This window comes from Rhinopithecus roxellana, chromosome 10 (assembly GCF_007565055.1).
Source record: "Rhinopithecus roxellana isolate Shanxi Qingling chromosome 10, ASM756505v1, whole genome shotgun sequence".
Lineage (NCBI taxonomy): Eukaryota > Metazoa > Chordata > Mammalia > Primates > Cercopithecidae > Rhinopithecus > Rhinopithecus roxellana.
In genome coordinates this window covers 42,023,287-42,045,029 of record NC_044558.1, presented here as the reverse complement: position 1 = coordinate 42,045,029, position 21,743 = coordinate 42,023,287, and the positions used below count along the sequence as shown (strand labels likewise).

General features: G+C 42.3%; 1 protein-coding gene across 2 annotated transcripts; it reads left to right on the top strand.

The window, feature by feature from the left end:
- Window positions 1-249: 249 nt before the first annotated feature.
- Window positions 250-20,643, top strand: SLC35E3 (solute carrier family 35 member E3). 2 transcript variants are annotated; one of them, XM_010358752.2, is made up of 5 exons: window positions 250-923; window positions 2,087-2,197; window positions 6,111-6,269; window positions 12,701-12,783; window positions 18,251-20,643. In XM_010358752.2, the coding sequence occupies exons 1-5, from the start codon at window positions 522-524 to the stop codon at window positions 18,435-18,437; spliced, it is 942 nt and encodes a 313-aa protein (XP_010357054.1). In that variant the 5' UTR covers window positions 250-521; the 3' UTR covers window positions 18,438-20,643. The 2 variants fall into 2 exon arrangements, with proteins under 2 accessions (XP_010357054.1, XP_030795376.1); XM_030939516.1 differs by lacking the exon at window positions 18,251-20,643 and adding an exon at window positions 13,568-16,916.
- Window positions 20,644-21,743: the final 1,100 nt, after the last annotated feature.

Below are 21,743 nucleotides of genomic sequence, written 5' to 3'. Positions count from 1 at the left end.
CAGCATGTAATAGGTAAAATTGGCTAACAGTGTCTGCACAGCCAGAGGGAAGTTGTCTAGCAAATCGGGTCAGTGACACACGGGAAACAAACATCAAGAAAGGGGTCCTAGATTGGTCTACTCAGGTAGGCGTTAGGTGACCAAGGGGGTTGCGGACCCAGAGGATAGGACACAAAGACGCGAGCGTCGCGCGCCCAGGGCTCAGCGCGCCTGCGCAGGATAGCGGCCGTTCAGCCCGCGACTCGGGGGCGGAGGCACGGGAGCCGCGGGTCACGTGGCCGCAGCCGGAGATGGGCGGGGCGTGGGACGTGCTGCCGTGTCCTCGCTGGCTTACAGGGCGGCGGCGGGGCGTGTGTCGTCTGTTAAAGAGTGCTGCTCGCCCAGGGTTGATCTGTGCATGCTACTCCTGGGTCAGACGGTGAGGTCGGCGTCTGCGAGGACGCGGCGGTGGAGGAGAAGGGCAACCGGAGACAGGCCGGGCGCCCCTTGGGAGGCTAAACGGCTCCGGCTTCGCGGGGATCATGGCATCGCTGGTGGACCGAATGCGGGGCCACGGGCGAATCGCCGCCGGGCTCCTGTTCAACCTACTGGTGTCCATCTGCATTGTGTTCCTCAACAAATGGATTTATGTGCACCACGGCTTCCCCAACATGAGCCTGACCCTGGTGCACTTCGTAGTCACCTGGCTGGGCTTGTATATCTGCCAGAAGCTGGACATCTTTGCCCCCAAAAGTCTGCCGCCCTCCAGGATCTTCCTCCTGGCCCTCAGCTTCTGTGGCTTTGTGGTCTTCACTAACCTTTCTCTGCAGAACAACACCATAGGCACCTATCAGCTGGCCAAGGCCATGACCACGCCGGTGATCATAGCCATCCAGACCTTCTGCTACCAGAAAACATTCTCCACCAGAATCCAGCTCACGTTGGTGAGTAGCCTCAGCTTCCCAAGGCGCGGCTCTCCCGACTCACCTCATGCACTGGCCCCGGGAAATTTGAACGCACACTGGTCTTTCCCTTCATCTTGAAATCCACAAATGAGTCATCTGTGAGCCAGTGAAGTTTCGGGCTTATTTTGGGGAGGGGGAAAAGGCCATCTTGTCAACCCAGAACAGTGGGCTTGTGTGAGTTTTAGTAGCTGCCATTTGATGGAAATCGTTAAATGCTGTGATCGGTAAGAAAAACTGTATTGTGTGGTACAGTCCAGTGTTATCAGAGTATCTGCAAAAGCTCGAACTGAAAAACAGCCTTTCTCCCCTAGGGGAATCAAATCGTGTATGATAAAACGTGAAGAGATTTAGCATTAAGTAGGTCTCAAAATGTCTGCAGCACCATACTGACTGCAGAGCTGTCTGCAACTTTAAATAAAAGGAGGTGGACTCAATTTTAGCACTTAGTAACTTAGTATATTTAAGGTCTTCTTCCTTTTTCTTTCTTTTTTTCTTTTTGAGACGGAGTTTCACTCTTGTGGCCCGGGCTGGAGTGCAATGGCGCGAGGTCCGCTCACGGCAACCTCCGCCTCCCGCGTTCAAGCCATTCTCCTGCCTTAGCCTCCCAAGTAGCTGGGATTACAGGCATGCGCCACCACGCCCAGCTAATTTTGTGTTTTTAGTAGAGACGGGTTTTCTCCGTGTTAGTCAGGCTAGTCTCAGACTCCGACCTCAGGTGATCTGCACGCCTTGGCCTCCGAAAGCGCTGGGGTTACAGGGGTGAGCCACCGTGCCCGGCCTTATATTTAAAGTCTTTATGCTTTTGTTGTTTTATATTTATGCTTATGCTGTTTAGACACTATTTCGGGGATCCATTTACTCACCTTTGTATTCATGTGGTATTTTCTTGCAAAGTGCAATATATTTACCACAAATTTGAAATAGAATTAAATGTGAATATCAATATAGATTTATCATATTTCACGTTTAGGAAATAGGATTAACAACCAGTTTTCCCAAGTGAAAAAAGAAAACATTTATACAGGTTCATTGTTTCCCAGTTATGTGTTTATCATTAGCCTTGTAAGACATTGTGAAAAGGAATACTAAATTTTTGTCTCTTGAATTTAATCTGAACAACATTTACCTCTTTTTCGTTACAGATTCCTATAACTTTAGGTGTAATCCTAAATTCTTATTACGATGTGAAGTTTAATTTCCTTGGAATGGTGTTTGCTGCTCTTGGTGTTTTAGTTACATCCCTTTATCAAGTGGTTGGTAATTTTTTTTTTTCTTTATGTGCCTTTTTAGCAGATTTCATAAATTTTGAAGCTGTATTCCAAGGTTTAGAAAATACAGTATAGAGACAATAGACTGTTGGGAAGAAAGCGTAATTGCTTAAGTTGACTCAAGGTGAAGAGAAGAAAGGAGACAGAGAAACTTGGGTGTGTGATGCTGACCAAATACCTACCTGTTTGTAAGTGTATAATATCCATGCTTAACAGTCTCAGCTTGGGGTGAAGTTATTTTCTGGGAAATCTTTACAAAATATGTAGTAAGACTTTATACTTCCTAAGTTTATTTATGTTTTTTGTGTACTCTTTACTTTTAACATTGTTGTGAAAGAGTGAGTATACTTCCAGAAATCTGAACAGTAAAGAAAAATTTCAGATTTTTAGGTTTTTTTGCCTCAAAAATTATACTGCTGTTACAACTTATTTATTGGCTTTTAATAATTTGTCTAATATAGATTATTATAATATTAATATAATAGAGTAATTTATATCAATGAATATTTTACCATTTGTGCAAGCACAGTGCCTTGCCTATAGCAGATATTCATTAAAAATGTGTTCATGGATTCAGTTACTTCAGTACCATAAAACCTAACAAGTATAGTTTTTGTTTCTTATGTAGTGGAGAAAAAATAACTTGCTGTAGGGGACAGTGAAACGGTATTCTCTCTATACTGAAAACCTTGGTCTGGAAATTCTGTGTGTGCCTGTATGGGAAATCAAAGCCAAAATGTGTAACCAATTTTACTTTTTTCACAAACATCCACTGGTTATTAAACTAAGGCATTCCTGTTAGAAATGTTAGGAGTTCAGTAATAGAGCCCTGCCATCTTAAACATTCTAGTAATGATCATGTCAGAGACGGTGTTTGAAAATATTCTGCAGTGAAATACATTTTCTAGTGACAGAGAAGCAGTTTAAATAAAAGAAGAGGCTAGTGAACATTCCTATTCATCTTTCTTGTTAAATGCACTTGTTTTTGCCTAGTATTGGCTATTAAACAGAGCAAGAAATTGTATTCCTTATATGTAATGGATTCAGAGTACTTACCATCTCTGTCACTATGACCATTTTTGTTCACACAAGTCTCAAAATTGCTATAGATTAGAATCAAAGGTTCTATATCCCTAAGGTAGATATTTGAAATGAGATCGACCAAGGAATGATTGTACATTAATGGACAGTTTCTTATCAGTAAATGGTAAAGGTATTATTACAAAATAGGTATATTCCCAAAACATTCCTCTTAAAGTTGTATCTGCCCACTGTATCTTGGCATAATTTCTATGTTGTTTCTCTTATACTGCTGGAGACATTAAAAGGAGTTAAAAGAGTGCTAATAGTGACCAGCTATTAGCTTGAGTTGTAGAAAGATGGTTGGCTCACTCATTCATTCAGCAGACATCTTTTCTGCATTATGTTCACCGTTGAGGATACAAAGATGAAAAGCAGCTACAGTCCAGCAGTGTAGAAACACATGGAGACAGCTGGTCACAATAGCATATGTACCCCAAGGTAGGAGGAAGGTTCTGAGGAACACCAAGGAGGAAGTGGCAGCTCTAAAAGAGGGGCGGTGAGGTAAGACTTTACGGAAAAGTTAACAATTTAAATGGAAGGGCACACAGAAATGAGCTCAGCAGTAAAGGACAGCTGGTCTTTTCCTTGCAGTGTGCGTGAAAGTCTGGAGCAGTTTTGGAGAACTTGGTTTGTTTGGTGAGGCTAGGCAGTCAGATGTCAGGGTCATGAAGGCATGCTAAAGAAGTGTGTCTTTATTGAGCATGCACCAGGAGAGGGGTTCAGACAGGGACTGACTTGATCATTCCCCTTTAGAAAAGTAACTGATGGCAAGGAAGGGTGGGTAAAAGGGAAGGAAGGGTGAAAGGCAGAGCAGTCAGGAACCTCCCTGTGCTTCACAGGACAAGCAGGAAGGGCCTGGGCTAGGGCAGTGGGAATGGACAGAGAAAGGTTAAAAGGCACTCCAGGGGCCTTTTGGGGAACACATAGGAGAACCTGACTGAATGTGAGAGTGGGAAAGTAAGGCTCTGATCCCTGAGGGAGATTATATCATCAGTTATTGGAACCACACAAGAGGAGCCCATTTGTGGAAGAAAGGCACCAGTTGATTTTAAACAAGTTCCTGCAGATTATATAAGTAGAGATGGCCAGGAGACTGGCTAATACAAGGTTAAGGATACTTAAGGGATGAGGGAAGAGCAGTAGATCTCAGCAAATAGTAAAAGACATCAGTCAGGGCGATGAAAGAGGAAGGCAGACATCTGCCTTAAAAACTAAGTGCAGGAGGCAGTGAGGGAGGAGTGTAAACCAGAGGGTAGTTCTTCCAAGCAAAATTTGCAGGTTCTGCAAAGAGGGCTCGCAGGAAGGGCCACAGGGAGTCTAGACATGGCCATGGAGGTCATGGTGCCCTTAGGAGAGCATTGGAGGGGTGGTGCCAGGAGCCAGGCTGTGCTGCATTGAGGAACAGTGGAGGCCTGAGAGCCCCTGCTGTTCCAGGCAGTCCTGTGGCTGAGACATGCAGCTGCCTGGAGAGGCTCCGAAAGGAAAGTGGGGTGATCACACACCCTCTGTATCCATTTTTGCTCGCTGCTGTGCCCCAAGGAGCAGGCAGCTTAGAAGAATCAGTTCTTTGTCCTTCACATTCACAGAGAACTCTTAGTTAAAGCTGGCAGGAGTATGGTTCAAATTCCCTGCTCTTCTATTTTTGTCTTGATGAATTTCTATAGACTTAGAGTTCATGTAACAAGATACCCAGACCTACAGGAACAAGAAGTATGTAGAAGTCATTCAAAAGCCTAGCTGTTCTTGCCAGATCTGATCCAAACAGTCCTATTAGAGCTTCTTCAGAGCCTCTTTTTCAGTTATATTTGTGAAGCATTTTGTGGACGAATGGGATTTGAGGTCTTGAGATGTTGTTTCTACTGAATGGTACGGTATTTTAGGGTTAGTGATTATCCAATGTATCTAGGTGTATTGGTGGGGGATGAGGAATAGTATCCACAGAAAAGTCATCCAGAGAGAGGACAATGTCTTCTACCATTGATTGGGTTTTCCAAAGCAACTGACAAGACCACACACCTTTTTAAGCCACACACATTGGCAGCCATCTCTAACCTGCCCCGTGCCCCATTGTCATCCTGTCCCCCCAACCTCTGTCTTCCTTTGTTTTTTTTTAGACAGAGTCTCGCTCTATCACCCAGGCTGGAGTGTGGTGGCGCAATCTCAGCTCACTGCAACCTCCGCCTCCTTGGTTCTCCTGCTCAGCCTCCCGAGTAGCTGGGACCACAGGTGTGCACCACCATACCCGGCTAATTGTATTTTTAGTAGAGATAGGGTTTCACCATATTGGCCAGGCTGGTCTCGAACTCCTGACCCAAGTTATCTGCCTGCCTTAGCCTCCCAAAGTGCTGGGATTACAGGTGTCAGCCACTGCTCCTGGCCCTGTCTTCCATTTTTAAATTTTTGCCATTTTTAGAAAGAAATGAAGTCCGACACTGCATCTGTATTCCTAATCACCTGAATTTCCATTTTTCGCTTATTTTCCCAAGATCTTTTATCCTTGTAGGCCCTTATGTGCATTTATTTTTCCCTGTTTACTAGGATCAGGTAGAAGGAAATAGAGGACTTTTCTCCGCCTTCTGAGAATTGAGAAGAAGCTAGATTATCAGAAATTAAATTTATAGAGCTATTTTCATCCATGGTGCTTAAAGGGCATTCATATAGCTTACTGGTCTTTGAAATCCTGTAGAATAATAGACATTTTATCTTCCCCTAGTCTATACCCCACATTCCCATCTTTGTGACTTTAGTTGTTGCATCTTTGATTAAGTGATACTATTTCTTTTGTGCCAGACATGTTTTATCTCCTAATTTTCAGTGGGTAGGAGCCAAACAGCATGAATTACAAGTGAACTCAATGCAGCTGCTGTACTACCAGGCTCCGATGTCATCTGCCATGTTGCTGGTCGCTGTGCCCTTCTTTGAGCCGGTGTTTGGAGAAGGAGGAATATTTGGTCCCTGGTCATTTTCTGCTTTGGTAAGTTCTAATTGTTTTGATAGCTAAGAAACAATAGAATAATAACTCCTCCATTATTAATATAATTTTTAGTTTTCAGAGCACTATGTCCGATCCATTCTCACATTTATCTTCGTAATCACCAAATAAGGAGTTAAGGTAAGGATTCTTTTTCAGATGAAGAAATTGAGGCACACAAAGGTGAAGGGACTTGCCTAGAGTGAGGCAGCTACCCAGTGGCAAAAGCAGAACTACAATTAATGTCTTCCGATGCCTGGTTACTGTTCTGACCATGTCAAGCTAGAGCCCACAAATAATTTGGACATTTAGATTAAGTTAAATTTTTTTTACAATGAAAACATAGCTTTATAATCACTGTGTCGATTTTGAACATATGTAAAAATATAAAGAAAGTGAAGGGGCCAGGCACAGTGGCTCACTCCTGTAATCCCAGCACTTTGGGAGGATGAGGTGGGCAGATCGTTTGCGTCCAGGAGTTTTAAACCAACCTGGGCAACATAAGAAGACCTCATCTCTACAAAAAATTTAAAAATTGACTGGGTGTGATGGCTCATGCCTGTAATCCCGGGACTTTGGAAAGCTGAGGCGGATGGATCACTTGAGCTCAGGAGTTCAAGACCAGCCTGACCAACATGGCAAAACCCGGTCTCTACTAAAAATACAAAAAAATTTGCTGAGGCTGGGTGTGGTGGTTCATGCCTGTAATCCCAGCACTTTGGGAGACCAAGGCAGGCTACTCAAGAGGCTGAGGCATGAGAATTGCTTGAACCTGGGAGGTGGAGGTTGCAATGAGCCAAGGTCGTGCCACTGCACTCCACCCTGGGCCACAGAGCAAGACTCTGTCTCAAAAAAAATAAAAAAATTAGCCAGGCGTGGTAGCACATGCCTATAGTCCCAGCTACTTGAGAGGCTGGGGTGGGAGGATCACTTGAGCCCAGGAGGTCGAGGCTGCAGTGAGCCAAGATAGCACCACTGCATTTCAGCCTGGGCAACAGAGGGAGACCCTGTCTCAAAAGAAAACCAAACCAAAACAACAAAAGAAAGTGAAGGGCCCCTGGAACGCTATCACACTAAGGTAATTACCTTTACCATTTTGGTGAGCATCATTTCATGGATCTCTTTTGTATAAACACATAGGTACACATGCATGTGTGTATAATTTTAGACATGGAATGATATCATAGATGCTGTTTTTATTTTGGATTCCTCTTCCTCAGCCTTCCTAGCCATACACTCTTCCACATTCCATTACCCCCAATCCATGTCCCTTGAAGTCATGTTAATATTCTAAGTGCTTGTTCTTCCATATTTTTCTCCATGCCATATATATACATATAAACACACACACACAGACACACACACACACACCAATTAAACATCTATTTCTTTTTTTTTTTTTTTTCTTTTGAGATGGCGTCTCACTCTGTCACCCAGACTGGAGTGCAGTGGTGCAATTCTTGCCTCACTGCAACCTCCACCTCCCGGGTTCAAGCAATTCTCCTGCCTCAGACCCCGGAGTAGCTGGGACTGCAGGCGCACACCACCACGCCCACCTAATTTTTGTATTTTTAATAGAGACGGGGTTTCACCATGTTGGCTAGGATGGTTTCGATCTCTTCATCTCTGGTCCGCCCGCCTCAGCCTCCCAAAGTGCTAGGATTACAGGCATGAGCCACCGCACCCGGCCACATCTGTTTCTTTGACAAAAGTAGAATCCTATCACATATGCTTTTCTGTATCTTGCTTTTCTGACTTAATAATATCTCCTAAAAATCTCTCCAAAGCATTCTTTTCAGTGTCTGTATGTTTTGTTGTTGTTGTTGTTTTGTTTTGAGACAGAGTCTCACTCTGTAGTGCAGTGGCATGATCTCTGTTCACTGCAACCTCCACCTCCCGGGTTCAAGTGATTCTTGTGCCTCAGCCTCCCGAGTAGCTGGAATTACAGGCGTGAGCCACCACACCTGGCTAATTTTTTTGTATTTTTGGTAGAGACGGGGTTTCACCATGTTGGCCAGGCTGGTCTTAACCTCCTGACCTCAAGTGATCCACCCACCTGGGCCTCCCAAAGTGCTGGGATTACAGACATGAGCCACCGCGCCCAGCCAGTGTCAGTATAATAGCCCCTTTGCATATTCACTTTTTTCCAGTTCTTTACCACTATGAAAAATACTGTGATAAACATCCTTGTACATCATGTATCCTCATGTACTGATACCTTTTTTCCTATGGAAATGAGTCCCAGGAGTGGCATTGGCAAATCAAGGACATATGTATTTTGGGGACTTTTATTTTTTAGAGACAGGGTCTGGCTATATTGCCCAGCCTGGCCTCAAGCTCCTAAGCTCAAGTGATCCCGCAACCTCAGCCTCCCAAGCAGCTGGGACTAATGCTTTGGGGACATTTTAAGTTAGAATGTATAATCCTCCTATGTCTTAGTTCAGGCTGCTATAACAAAACTACAATGGACTGGGTGGCTTAAAGAACAGATACTCGGTTTTCACAGTTCTGAAGTCTGGAAGTCTGAGATCAGGCGGCCGGTATGGTTGGGTTCTTGGTAAAGGCCCTTTTCCTGCTTTATAGATGGCATTCTTCTTGCCATATGCTCATCTGACAACAAGGAAGAGGAGAAGAAAGCTCTCTTGTATCTCTTCTTATCATAGGGACTAATCGCTTTGATGAAGGCTGTACCCTTATGCCATAGTCACCTCCCAAAGGCCCCACCTCCCAATACCATCACACTGCGGGTGAGGATTTCAACATAGGAATTTTGGGGGACACAAACATTCAGTCCATAACACCTTACTTATCAGGAATTCCTGCTTCCCGCAAGAGTTCCCACAACTTTTGGAACACAGTTAGTGGGAATGTCTTGTTTGTTGGTCGCATCAATTTATCAAGCACCTATATAGCCCCTATTCTCTTCCCGGCACTATTCAAAGCACTATGTAAATATTAACTTATTTAGTTTTCATAACTTTATTAGGTTGATGCTATACTAATACTATTTGTATTAGTCCATTTTATGATGTTATAAAAGAATACCTGAGACTGAGTAATTTATAAAGAAAAGAGGTTTATTTTGGCTTATCGTTCTGCAGACAGTACAAGAAGCATTAGTGCTGGCATCTACTTCTAGTGAGGGCCTCAGGAAGCTTACAATCACGGCAGAAGGCGAAGGGGAAGCAGGCACGTCACATGGCGAGAGAGGGAACAAGAGAGTGAGGGGAGGAGATGCCAGTGTCTTTTAAACAACTAGCTCTCATGAGAACTAATAGAGCAAGAACTCATTACCCCTGGGGAGGGCACCAAGCCATTCATGAGGGATCCACCCGCATAATCCAAACACCTTCTTCTAGGCCTCACCTCCAACATTGGTGATCACATTTCAACATGAGATTTGGAGGGAACAGACATCCAAACTATATCACTATTGTTATTATTTTTACTGACAAGGAAACCAAGAGATAGAGAGTTAGTAACTGGCTCGCAATCCCACAGCTAATAAGCAGAGCCACAATTTGGATCCGTGCCTTCTGGGTCCAAAGTCTGTATTCTCCAGTGCTCTGCTCTGCTTCCCATAAGTAGACCAGTAGTTGTTTCAGATTTATATATTTTACCATATACAGTTTTTTTCTAAAGTAGAAGTCATTGGACCATCTATCAGATAATACTTCCACTTACTTTACAAAAGTCCTAGCCATCCTGGTTATCTGGTTTCAAACCATTGCATCCTGGAGACCTTATGCTACAAGGAGAGAGGATTTTTTTGGTCGCCTTCTAACAGGTTGTAAAATGAGGACCGCAGCAGAAAAGCCATTAAAAAAAAAGAAAAAAAAAGTCAGAGAAACCAAGACCACAGAAGGCTGAGGCCATTTAGTGTGAGGGAAAGTCATCTTCATTCATTGATGTCCCTAGGAGGCATCCTTGACTCAATGTAGAGCATTGTGTCAACTAACTTTTTTTTTGCTTATAAAGCCAGCATTACCCTAATACCAAAACCAGGAAAGGACACAACCAAAAAAGAAAACCAAAGACCAATATCCTTGATGAACACAGATGCTAAAATTTAACAAAATGAACTGAATCCAATGACATATCAAAAAGATAATCCACCATGATCAAGCGGGTTTCATACCAGGGATGCAGGGATGGTTTAACATACTAAAGTCAATAAATGTGATACACTACATAAACAGAATTAAAAACAAAAATCACATGATCAGCTGGGTGTGGTGGCTTACGCCTGTAATCCCAGCACTTTGGGAATCTGAGGCGGGTGGATCACAAGGTCAGGAGATCGGGACTAGCCGAGACCATCCTGGCTAACACAGTGAAACCCCTTCTCTACTAAAAATACAAAAACAAAATTAGCCGGGCATGGTGGCGGGCACCTGTAGTCCCAGCTACTCGGGAGGCTGAGGCGGGAGAATGGTGTGAACATGCGAGGCGGAGCTTACAGTGAGCTGAGATCGTGCCACTGCACTCCAGCCTGGGCGACAGATCAAGACTCCAAAATAAATAAATAAATAAATAATCACATGATCATCTCAATAGATGCAGAAAGAGCATTTGACAAAATCCAGCATCGCTTTATGATTAAAACCCTCAGCAAAATCGGCATACAAAGGACATACCTTAATGTAATAAGAGCCATCTATGACACACCCACAGTCAATATAATACTGAATGGGGAAAAATTGAAAGCATTCCCTCTGAGAACTGGAACAAGACAAGGATGCCCACTCTTACCACTCCTCTTCAACATGGAACTACTTTATATTCTTCAAAGTCCCTAACAAAGTAGAGTAATTGGGTTTTTAGTGATGTGATGTGCCAAGTATCAAGAAATAGGTATGTAGCATTCTGTGAACTCAATAAAATTAGCAATGATATATTTTAGATATATTTCTAGAAACTCTTTTTAAAATCTCTAAGCAAATTTCTCTATGTTGGCTATTTAATAGACCTCACTATTGTAAATTAAATGAGGTATTACTATATTTACCTAAGTAGGACCCAAATCCAATTCCTCTGGTCTTCTTAAGACTGCACTGATTTTAACACTGATAAAACCTACATGGGGCTGGACACAGTGGCTCATGCCTATAATCCCAACACTCTGGGAGGCCAAGGTGGTAGGATCACTTGAGCCCAGGTGTTTGAGACCAGCCTGGGCAACATGGTAAAAACCTGTCTTTACAAAAAACAAAACAAAATAACAAAACCCTACATAAGACAAAAAGCATCTTCAAATATGACATGTTTTCTTCGGAACTTAAACTTCTTAATAGTTTAGATCATGGATATTATTCTATCTAAATTCAGAAACAAAATGATTTGATAAGTTGTTGGATAAAATTATGGGATAGATTTGAACAGAACATTGTATGTGTATATAGTGTTCCAACCCATTTGTCCCCGTTTCCAGCCAAGTTATCTATAAAAAGGAATAATATTTTTACATCTACTTTGTGGATGTACGTGAAAATTAAATGAGTGAATACATGTAAAACAACAATTATTGGTGCATAATAAGTGTTATGTAAGTGTAAGCTGTGATCATCATGATTTTTATTATGTCCTCAAGTAGTTTCTAAGCTCTTTGAGAGCAGGAACTTTGTACATATTGCGTTCCTCACAAGGCCTGGCCTAACTTTGTAGATATCCAATGAATGCTTATTGAGTTAAATAAAAATAAAAATGAGTCCAGGTGCAGTGGCTCAGGCCTGTAATCCCAGCACTTTTGGGAGGCCAAGGTGTGCAGATTACCTGAGGTCAGGAGTTCGAGACCAGCCTAGCCAACATGGTAAAACCCCATCTCTACCAAAAAATACAAAAAAAAGTAGTTGGGTGTGGTGGCATGGACCTGTAATCCCAACTACTGGGGAGGCTGAGGCAGAAGAATTACTTGAGCCTGGGAGGCGGAGGTTGCAGTGAGTCGAGATTGCACCACTGCACTCCAGACTGAGTGACAGAGTGAGACTCCATTTAAAAAAAAAAAAAGAGCAATTTAATAGAAAAAGATCTCGAAGGATGTATGCCAAGATGTTAATGTGTGGATGGTTGGGATTATAAGAATTCCTTATATTCTTTCTGCTTTTCTTTATTGTCTAATTTATAATAATAATAATGCGTATGTATACTTTTCTTTAGATTAATAAGAAAAATGAACCTGGAAATTCACAATCACAGAAAGGATGTTATTGCAGTATTTTTCATTGATTCTTGTGGAAAAAATTACATTTCTTCTAAATACTGTTCATTCTGCCTTTTTACTTGCAATTCTTACTGTCTCCCAAATTCTCTTTCTAATCTTATTTATTAATGATTGATATTTGAATTTTTTTAAATGCCGAATGAAATGTATCTTTGCTTGATGACTATAATGATTGCATTGCTTTGCATTAATGGTTCTTTTGTTTTATTTTTAGCTTATGGTGCTGCTATCTGGAGTAATAGCTTTCATGGTGAACTTATCAATTTATTGGATCATTGGGAACACTTCACCTGTCACGTATCCTTTTCATATAACTTACAAATGCATCGTCTTTTATATTCTCCAAAACTTTCACATTCATTACCTTATTTAAATCTCACACTATTGCACGGCCTAAATTGAGTAGAGAGAGTTATTGTTAACCTTTTACTGTATCTTTACACACAATAGGATTTTAAAGAAATATGAACTGAAGGGGCAAGTGTGGTGGCTCACACCTGTAATCCCAACACTTCAGGAGGCCAAGGCAGGTGGATTGCTTAAGGCCAGGAGTTCAAGACCAGCCTGGATAACATGGTGAAACCCTGTCTCTACAAAAAATATATAAATTAGCTGGGTAAGGTGGTGCACGCCTGTAATCCCAGCTACTCAGGAGGGTGAGGCACAGGGAGTCGCAGGTTAAAGAGAGCCAAGATTGTGCCACTGTACTCCAGCCTAGGCAACAGAGCAAGACTCTGTCTCAAAAAAAAAAAAAAAGAAATATGAACTGAGGAAATGGGTTAGCTTTTTGTGTCATGAATGTTTTTGAATTTTCTTATGTAATAGATGACCTTTTCCCTCATAAAAATTAACTCAGAGGAGCATTTCTTACAGACAGTGAAATTAAATAAATATTTTTTGAATGAATAATGAGGTGGAGGTTTGGATTTTCAAACCATGTTCAGGTATTTATAGTAACAAAGTAAAGGAATGGTTAACAAATAACAAAAGATAATTTCAGGCCACTGGCATCTGGCTATGGAGTATGTGTTTGTACTTATTTGGATATGCGTGTGCCTGTTTTTCTCAATATTATTTCAAGTCAAGTAATGAAGTCATTGGCCAGGCACCATGGCTCACGCCTGTAATTCCAACACTGGGAGGCCGAGGCAGGAGGATCACTTGAGCCCAGGAGTGCAAGACCAGCCTGGGCAACATAGGGAGACCCTAGTCTCTACCAAAAAAAAAAAAAGAAATGAAGTTATATGTTAAAGGTCAAATTCAACTGTCCATTTATACCATTCTGCTTGTCATTCTATTTCTCTTCACATTTCACTCTGCCGCCACCCTTAGGCAAATGCAGAGAATGAATTTCCCCAGGAAGTAAATAAGTAGGATATTTGCCAACCAGCAATAAAAAACAACGATGATAAGTTTTTTAGAAAACCAATACTTAACAAATATTTATTTTGTGTCAGATACTGTTAGAAATATTTTGTATGTATTAGTCCATTTAATTCTCAGCAGCTCTGTGAGGTAGAGTCTGTCATTTTAGTTTATAGAAGAAATAGAGGCACAGAGAGGTTAACCAGCTCACTTAAGGCCACATAGCTGACAAATGGGATGTCCAGATTTGAACCCATGCAGTCTAGTCCCAAAATTTGTACATCATGCTACCCAATCAAGACATCCAAATGTGTGCTCTGATTTAAAACATTAGTTTATTCAGTAAGTATTGAATACCCACTAAACCATTCATTGATATAAAAATATTTATATACTGAACATCTACTATGTGCCAGGCACCGGGGATACAGTAATGAACCACATAGACAGAAGTCTTTGCTCTCACAGGCTTGAATTCTGGTGAGGAAGATTAGAAATAGAAAACAATTAAATATTTATATACAGTGTTGGATAGTGTTAACTGCCAAGGAGTAAAAATAGAGCAGGGAAGAGAATGTGAAATGTCATAGACAGCATTGAAGTTCTAGGCAGGGCTAGTCACGAAGGCCTCAGTGGGAAGATGACATTTGAGTAAAGACCTGAAGGAAATGCGGTTGCTCCATGCAGATCAGGAGGGAAGAACATTCCAGGCAGAGGCAACAGCAGGTGCGAGGCCCTAAAAAAACCAGGGAAGCCTGTGTGGTTGGAGCAGGTTGAGCAAAGGAGGGAATGTGGTAGGCTGAGAAGTAATACAGAACTGAACTGAGTAGGGCATTTACGTAAGGACTATTACACTGAGTAAGATGGGAAGCCATTGGCATTTTGAGCAGAGAAGTGACATGATTTTACATACATTCTAATAGAAGCACTCAGTGGGCTGGGCGCAGTGGCTCACGCCTGTCATTCCAACACTTTGGAAGGCCAAGACAGGAGGATCCCTTGAGCCCAGGAGTTCGAGACCAGTCTGGGCAACATAGTAAGACCCTGTCGCTACAAAAAGTTTTTAAAAATAAATCACAGAATCACTCAGGGCTCCTGTGTTGAGAATAGACTAAAGAAGAATTTCTCAACCTCTGGGCTGTTGACTTTTTGAGCTGGACGGTTCTTAGTGCAGGCCTGTTTAGTACACTGTAGGATGTTTTCAGCAGGCCTGGGCTCTACCACCAGATGCCAGTAGCATACATACCCTTTGCCCAATTGTGACAACCAAAAATGCCTCCAAAGATTGCCCACAAAGCAGAATCACCCGTGGTTGAGAACTACTGGACTGTAAGAGGCACAGGAAACTGTCAGGAGACTGCTGCAATATTCTAATTTAGAAGTAATAGTGGCTACCAGTATGGTAGCAGTGGATATAGTGAGAAGTGATTGGATTCTGGATATATTTCTAAGAAGAGCCAACAGGTTTTGCTGCCTAGTTGGATGCGGAGAAAGAGAAAACAAGGCTGATTTACATGGTTTTTGACCTGAGCACCTGGTAGAGTAGAGTTGCCATCAACTGAGGTAGGATAGCCAGAAGGAGGTTTGGGACTGGGGAGGAAGATCAGGTGCTCAGTTTGGGGAGTATTTTTTTCTTGTTTTTGAGACAGGGTCTTGCTCTGTCACCCAAGCTGGAGTGAAGTGGCACGATCATGGTTCACTGCAAACTCAAACTGTTGGGTTCGAGCATTCTTCCCACCTCAGCCTTCCAAAGTGCTAGGATTACAGGTGTGAGCCCAGCCAGGTGCTCAGTTTTGGATAAACAAGTCAGAGTTCAAAGGTGACATCTCAGCAGGAGGCATCACAGGGAGTCAGAAGTATGAAGCTGTGGTTTAAAGTGGTGAGACTGGTTGAGATTACCAAGCAAACAAGTAGAAGAAAATAAGTTCAAAGACTGAGTGTTGGGTTTGAGTCCAGTATTTGGAATTCAGAGAGATGAGAGGAACTAGCTGGAGGATGAGAAGGAGCAGTTAGAGGTGGAAGGAAGGAGGAGAGTGGCACAGAACCAGAGTGAGGAGGAGGAGGAGCGGTTGGTATCTGTGTCAGATGCCGCTGGCAGACCAAGTTCAAGGAGACTGGTCACCAATGAGGGGCTGAGTGAGGTGGAGGGCACTGGGTTTGACCAGAACATTCTGAAGGTTGGGGTGACAGCCTGCCTGGAGTAAAGTGCAGAACTGGAAATACCACATGTAGACTGCTCTTTTTTTTGTTGTTTTTACAAAAGGATTCATGAATAGTTTCTTTAAATTTGACTTCTAGTATAAATATACTTAAAAGAGAAGCCTAGGAGTAAAGAAATTTAAAATGTTAGAGCCAGTGCACATGAAGATAGCTCATAATTGAAAATAAAACATATTTTATTATGATTATTGCCAGTAACCTTGGGAAGATCCTCTGTGTCTCAGGAAGTCACCTCCATGGGATCAAGCCACCACATGCACCTGGGGACACGGCCCGTGCTCTCCCGAGGCACTGCTGCTGCCCAGCAGGAACCTCCAGGCTGCTTAGGTGGGCTTGGGGGTCAGACAGGTCCAGGTGTGAACACCAAGCTCTGCCACTACCTGTGGGCCTGACTAGTGTGGGAACTCTCAGGGTCTCACTCTGATCACTTATGAAATGTATAAAGTGGAGGAAGTGCGATCTATGATGTTGGGTGGTTGTATTTGAGAGAATGTGTCAAGCTCCAAGCAGGTGTTTATGACACATAGGTACTGCTATTGGTAACTATTATTATAGCTAGCACATATGGTGCTTACTATATGCTAGAAGCTTTGTGTATATTATTTAATCCTTACAATAACCCTGGGAGGTATTATTTTGTTCCCCTTTTATTTAGTGAGGAAACTGAGGCACAGAGTGGTAGCTATTTCTAGTGTTGTAATTAGGAAAAGCACATATCATACATCTCAAGAACAAGAAAGTACTTGTTTATATAGAAAAAATAATTATATTTAAATATAAGTAATTGTGTGTGTGTGTGTGTGTGTGTGTGTGTGTGTGTGACGGAGTTTCACTCCGTTGCCCAGGCTGGAGTGCAGTGGCGTGATCTCGGCTCACTACAACCTCCACCTCTTGGGTTCAAGCGATTCTCCTGCCTGTCTCCCAAGTAGCTGGGATTACAGGCATGCACCACCACGCCCGGCTAATTTTGTATTATTAGTAGAGATGGGGTTTCTCCATGTCGGTCAGGCTGGTCTCAAACTCCTGACCTCAAGTGATCCACCTGCCTTGGCCTCCCAAAGTGCTGGGATTAGGATTAGAGGCGTGAGCCACCGTACATGGCCACAAGTAATTTTTAAAGGGGATGTGTGTGTATTTAGTTTGCTTTTTAAATATACAGTGATTTGGAAAAACCTTAATCCAGCAGCATGTTACTGGCAGTATTTTGGATTAGAACATGGGCTTTGGAGTTAAATAGACCCATTTATGTTTGGACTCCAACTCTGCTACTTACTAGCTCTGTAATCTGGGGCATGTTACTTAAAATCTCTGAGCCTCTACAACTGTAAATAGGAAGAGTGAGCCTGCAATGAAGGTAAACGTGATGCCTAACTTCGAAGATTTTGTGTAAATCGCCCAGTATGGTGTTTGGTGTGTAGTTGGTGCTCAGTATTGCTCCCTCTCCCCCTCCTGCTTTTCCCTCCTAAACTCCAGTTAGCTCTCTGGTACCTTATTCTCACTTCATTTCCCAAGGAAACATCACTGTAAAACATAATTATAAATTGCTATACAAAATATCTTCCCTAGACCTTGTTCTGAATGTCTTTCCTTTTATATTGTATCCCTTTTCTTTTTTGGAGGTCAGTAGGAATGGTTGAGGCAGTCTTGTGTCTCTGATTAATCAATCGCTAAAACCTACCTGAAGAAACTAAGAAGTTCCCATTATTCTCTTTTTTTAGACAGTCTTGTTTTGTCGCCCAGACTAGAGTGCAGTTGTGCATTCTTGGCTCACTGCAACCTCCACCTCCTGGGTTTCTCTCTTGTTGCCCAGGCTGGAGTGCAATGGTACGATCTCGGCTCACCGCAACCTCCACCTCCTGGGTTCAAGCAATTCTCCTGCCTCAGGCTCCTGAATAGTTGGGATTAAAGGCATGCACCACCACACCCAGCTAATTTTTGTATTTTTTGTAGAGACAGAGTGTCACCATGATGGCCAGGCTGGTCTCAAATTCCCAGGATCAAGAGATCCACCACCTCAGCTTCCCAAAGTGCAGGGATTACAGGCATGATCCACCGCCCCTGGTCTCATTATTCTTTACATGGGGTGGGCTGCTTTTGAGTTGTTTTATGTAGTGTGAGTGTGTGTGTAAATATACGATCTATCTTGTTCTTCCTTTTTATCCTTATCCAAAAACCTCAGCTATAACATGTTTGGACACTTCAAGTTCTGCATTACTTTATTTGGAGGATACGTTTTATTTAAGGATCCACTGTCCATTAATCAGGCTCTTGGCATTTTATGTACATTATTTGGCATTCTCACCTATACCCACTTTAAGCTCAGTGAACAGGAAGGAAGTAAGAGTAAACTGGCACAACGTCCTTAATTGGGTTTTTGTGGAGAAAAGAATGTTGTCCCAAGAAGATAAAAAATATGGTTAAGTGTGCAAGTTACTAAAAAAAAAAAAAAAAAAAAAAAATGGGGGCTGGGCGCGGTGGCTCATGCCTGTAATCCCAGCACTTTGGGAGGCCAAGGCCAGTGGATTACCTGAGGTCAGGAGTTCGAGACCAGCCTGACCAACATGGAGAAACTCCATCTCAACTAATAATACAAAATTAGCCAGGGGTAGTGGCGGGTGCCTGTAATCCCAGCTACTCAGGAGGCTGAGGCAGGAGAATCGCTTGAACCCAGGAGGCAGAGGTTATGGTGAGCCGAGATCGTATCATTGCACTCCAGCCTGGGCAACAAGAGCAAAACTCCGTTTCAAAAAAAATTTGTGACTGATTCAATGATTGAATGATTTGTCGGAATTAACACAAAGGAAATTTTATTCATATAATGACTTTTTTAAAAGTGTCTCTTTAAAAAAACTTAATTCTCTAAAACCAAAATGATTCATGCTTCTTTTTAAAAATGATTGTATGAAATGTATGGGATGGTTAGCTGGGTGTGGTGGTGCACACCTGTAATCCCAGCTACTTGGGAGGCTGAGACATGAGAATTGCTTGAGCCTGGGAGGCGGAGCTTGCAATGGGCCGAGATAGCAACACTGTACTCCAGCCTGGGCAACGGAGCAAGACTCTGTCTCTCTCTCTGTATATATATATATACACCATCCCATATATATGTGGGACATATATATATGGGATGGTTTGCTTATTCTCAGCAAAGTACATGAAAATTAAAGTTCTATGATAATGACAAAGGAATTGCTGTTACTGTACTGCAAATGTACTATGGGTTCTCAGTGTTCATTCTTCTAAGGAAGGACACACAGTAGTAGCTCTTTGCTTGCTGATAGATGGTTTCCCAATGTGAGATTTGTTATTTTGATCAGAGTATTCAAATTAGAATTTAAATCTAGCATTTCTATTTTAGTTTAGCTTCCTGATGATTTATGTAAATGAAATCTCATTTATAAAGTATAATAAAGATGACTGTAAGACAAAATCCAATTCTAAAAGTATGATTTTTTTCTAGTGGAAAATCAGTGTAAGAAATCATACATTTATAGGTCATCTCTTTGAATTTTCAATGAACTATAGAAACTATATGGAGTTAAAAAACAATAGCGGCCAATTGCAGTGGCTCATGCCTGTAATCCCAGCACTTTGGGAGGCCGAGGCGGGTGGATCACCTGAGGTTGGGAGTTCAAGACCAGCCTGACCAACATGGAGAAACTCCGTCTCTACTAAAAATACACAATTAGCCCTGCATGGTGGCACATACCTGTAATCCCAGCTATTTGGGAGGCTGAGGCAGGAGAATCGCTTGAACCCCGGAGGCAGAGGTTGCAGTGAGTCGAGATCATGCCATTGCATTCCAACCTGGGCAACAAGAGTGAAACTCCATCTGAAAAAGAAAAAAAAAAAAAAAGCCCTCTGTTTAAATGGCTCAAAGAAAAGACTATAAATGGAATTGAACATGTTTGTTAGCTGTGTAAGCATTTTATATCGGTAATTTTTTTTTTTTTTTTTGTCTTACTGTTAACCAAGCTGGAATGCAGTGGCACAATCATGGCTCTCTGCACCCTCAACCTCCTGAGCTCAGGCAATCCTCCTGCCTCAGCCTTCCCAGTAGCTGGGACTACAGGTGCACACCAACACACCTGGCTGATTGTTATATTTTTTGTAGAGACAAGGTTTTGCCATGTTGTCCAGGCTGATCTCAAACTCTTGAGCTCAAGCCATCTATCTGCCTTGGCCTCTTGAAGTGCTGGGATTACAGGCCTGAGCCACCACACCTGGCCAGTAATTTCTTAATCCTGCCTCCCTGCTTCTATTGCCTAGCCCGTACATTTGAGGCTTCCATGGAGCTTTCTGTGGTACTGACACACTTGGAGTGAACTGTGGATTTGGAGTGAACTACGTCCAACCTTTCTAAGGTGGCTGGGGAAAATTCTTATACAGCAAGTTGGGACAAAAGCCATATAGACACTAGGCAGAAAAATTGGTATATTAGAGGAAATACATGATTTCCACCTATGGAGTGCCACATGTTTGCAAAATGTATTTCTGCTTTTCATCTTCTTGACGTCTGAATATTAAAAGCAGTGTTGATAATTTCATATAATAAATTGAGACATATCATTACTCTTGTAATAAATAATTCATTTTCTAAATGTTATTTATCAACTTTGATGGAGAAAACAACTCTTAAGAGAACAAAGACCAGCCTGGGCAACATAGTAAAACCCCGTCTGCAAAAAACACAAAAACTAGCTGGGCCTAGTGGCACGTGCCTGTAGTTCCATCTACTCAGGAGGCTGAGGTGGAAGGATTGCTTGAGCCCAGAAGGTGCAGGTTGCAGTGAGTCGAGATCGTGCCACTGCACTTCAGCCTGGGCGACAGACTGGACTCTGTCTTGGACAAAAAAAAGTGGGGGAAGAGCCACAAAATATACCTTTTGGTAAGACAGTAAATTTTATGTTTTGTGTTTTTTAACACAATAAAAATATGTATACGCACAACCTTTGGGGTTTTTGGGATTTTTTTTTTTCCTGGACTCTGAAATGAGAAGCCTCGCTGAAAATCTGTTTTGGTTCTTCTCATTTTACAAAGACATATATTTTTTATGCTAAGAAGGAGAGAGCAGTTAGTTTTTTACCAGATAAGCCTCAAATATGTTTGTCTTATGTTTGTCTAAGAAACATTCTCTGTGGATGTTTAAATTGTAATTATTTCCCAAAAGCTGAGAAAAGTGTTTCAGCACAGTGAGGATTTGACGTCTGCACTGAGAACAGCTGAGTTAATTTGTGCCATTTAGAAATTCTTAACTGCAGGCTGGGTGCGGTGGCTCACGCCTGTAATCCCAGCACTTTGAGAGGCCAAGGCAGGTGGATCACCTGAGATCAGGAGTTTGAGACCAGCCTGGCCAACATGGTGAAACACTGTTTCTACTAAAAATACAAAAATTAGCTGGGCGTGGTGGCAGGCACCTGTAATTCCAGCTACTCGAGAGGCTGAGGCAGGAGAATCACTTGAACCTGGGAGTCGAGGTTGCAGTGAGCCGAGACTGCACCATTGCACTCCAGCCTGGGTGACAAGAGTGAAACTCCGTCTCAAAAAAAGAAAAAAAAAAAAGAAATTCTTAACTGTAAATAGAACTTGTGGAGGGTGTTATAATATACGTGTCAGTAGGAATGCAGTAAGAAGACTGGAGGAAGACAGGATGGGGTTACAGTTACGTATAT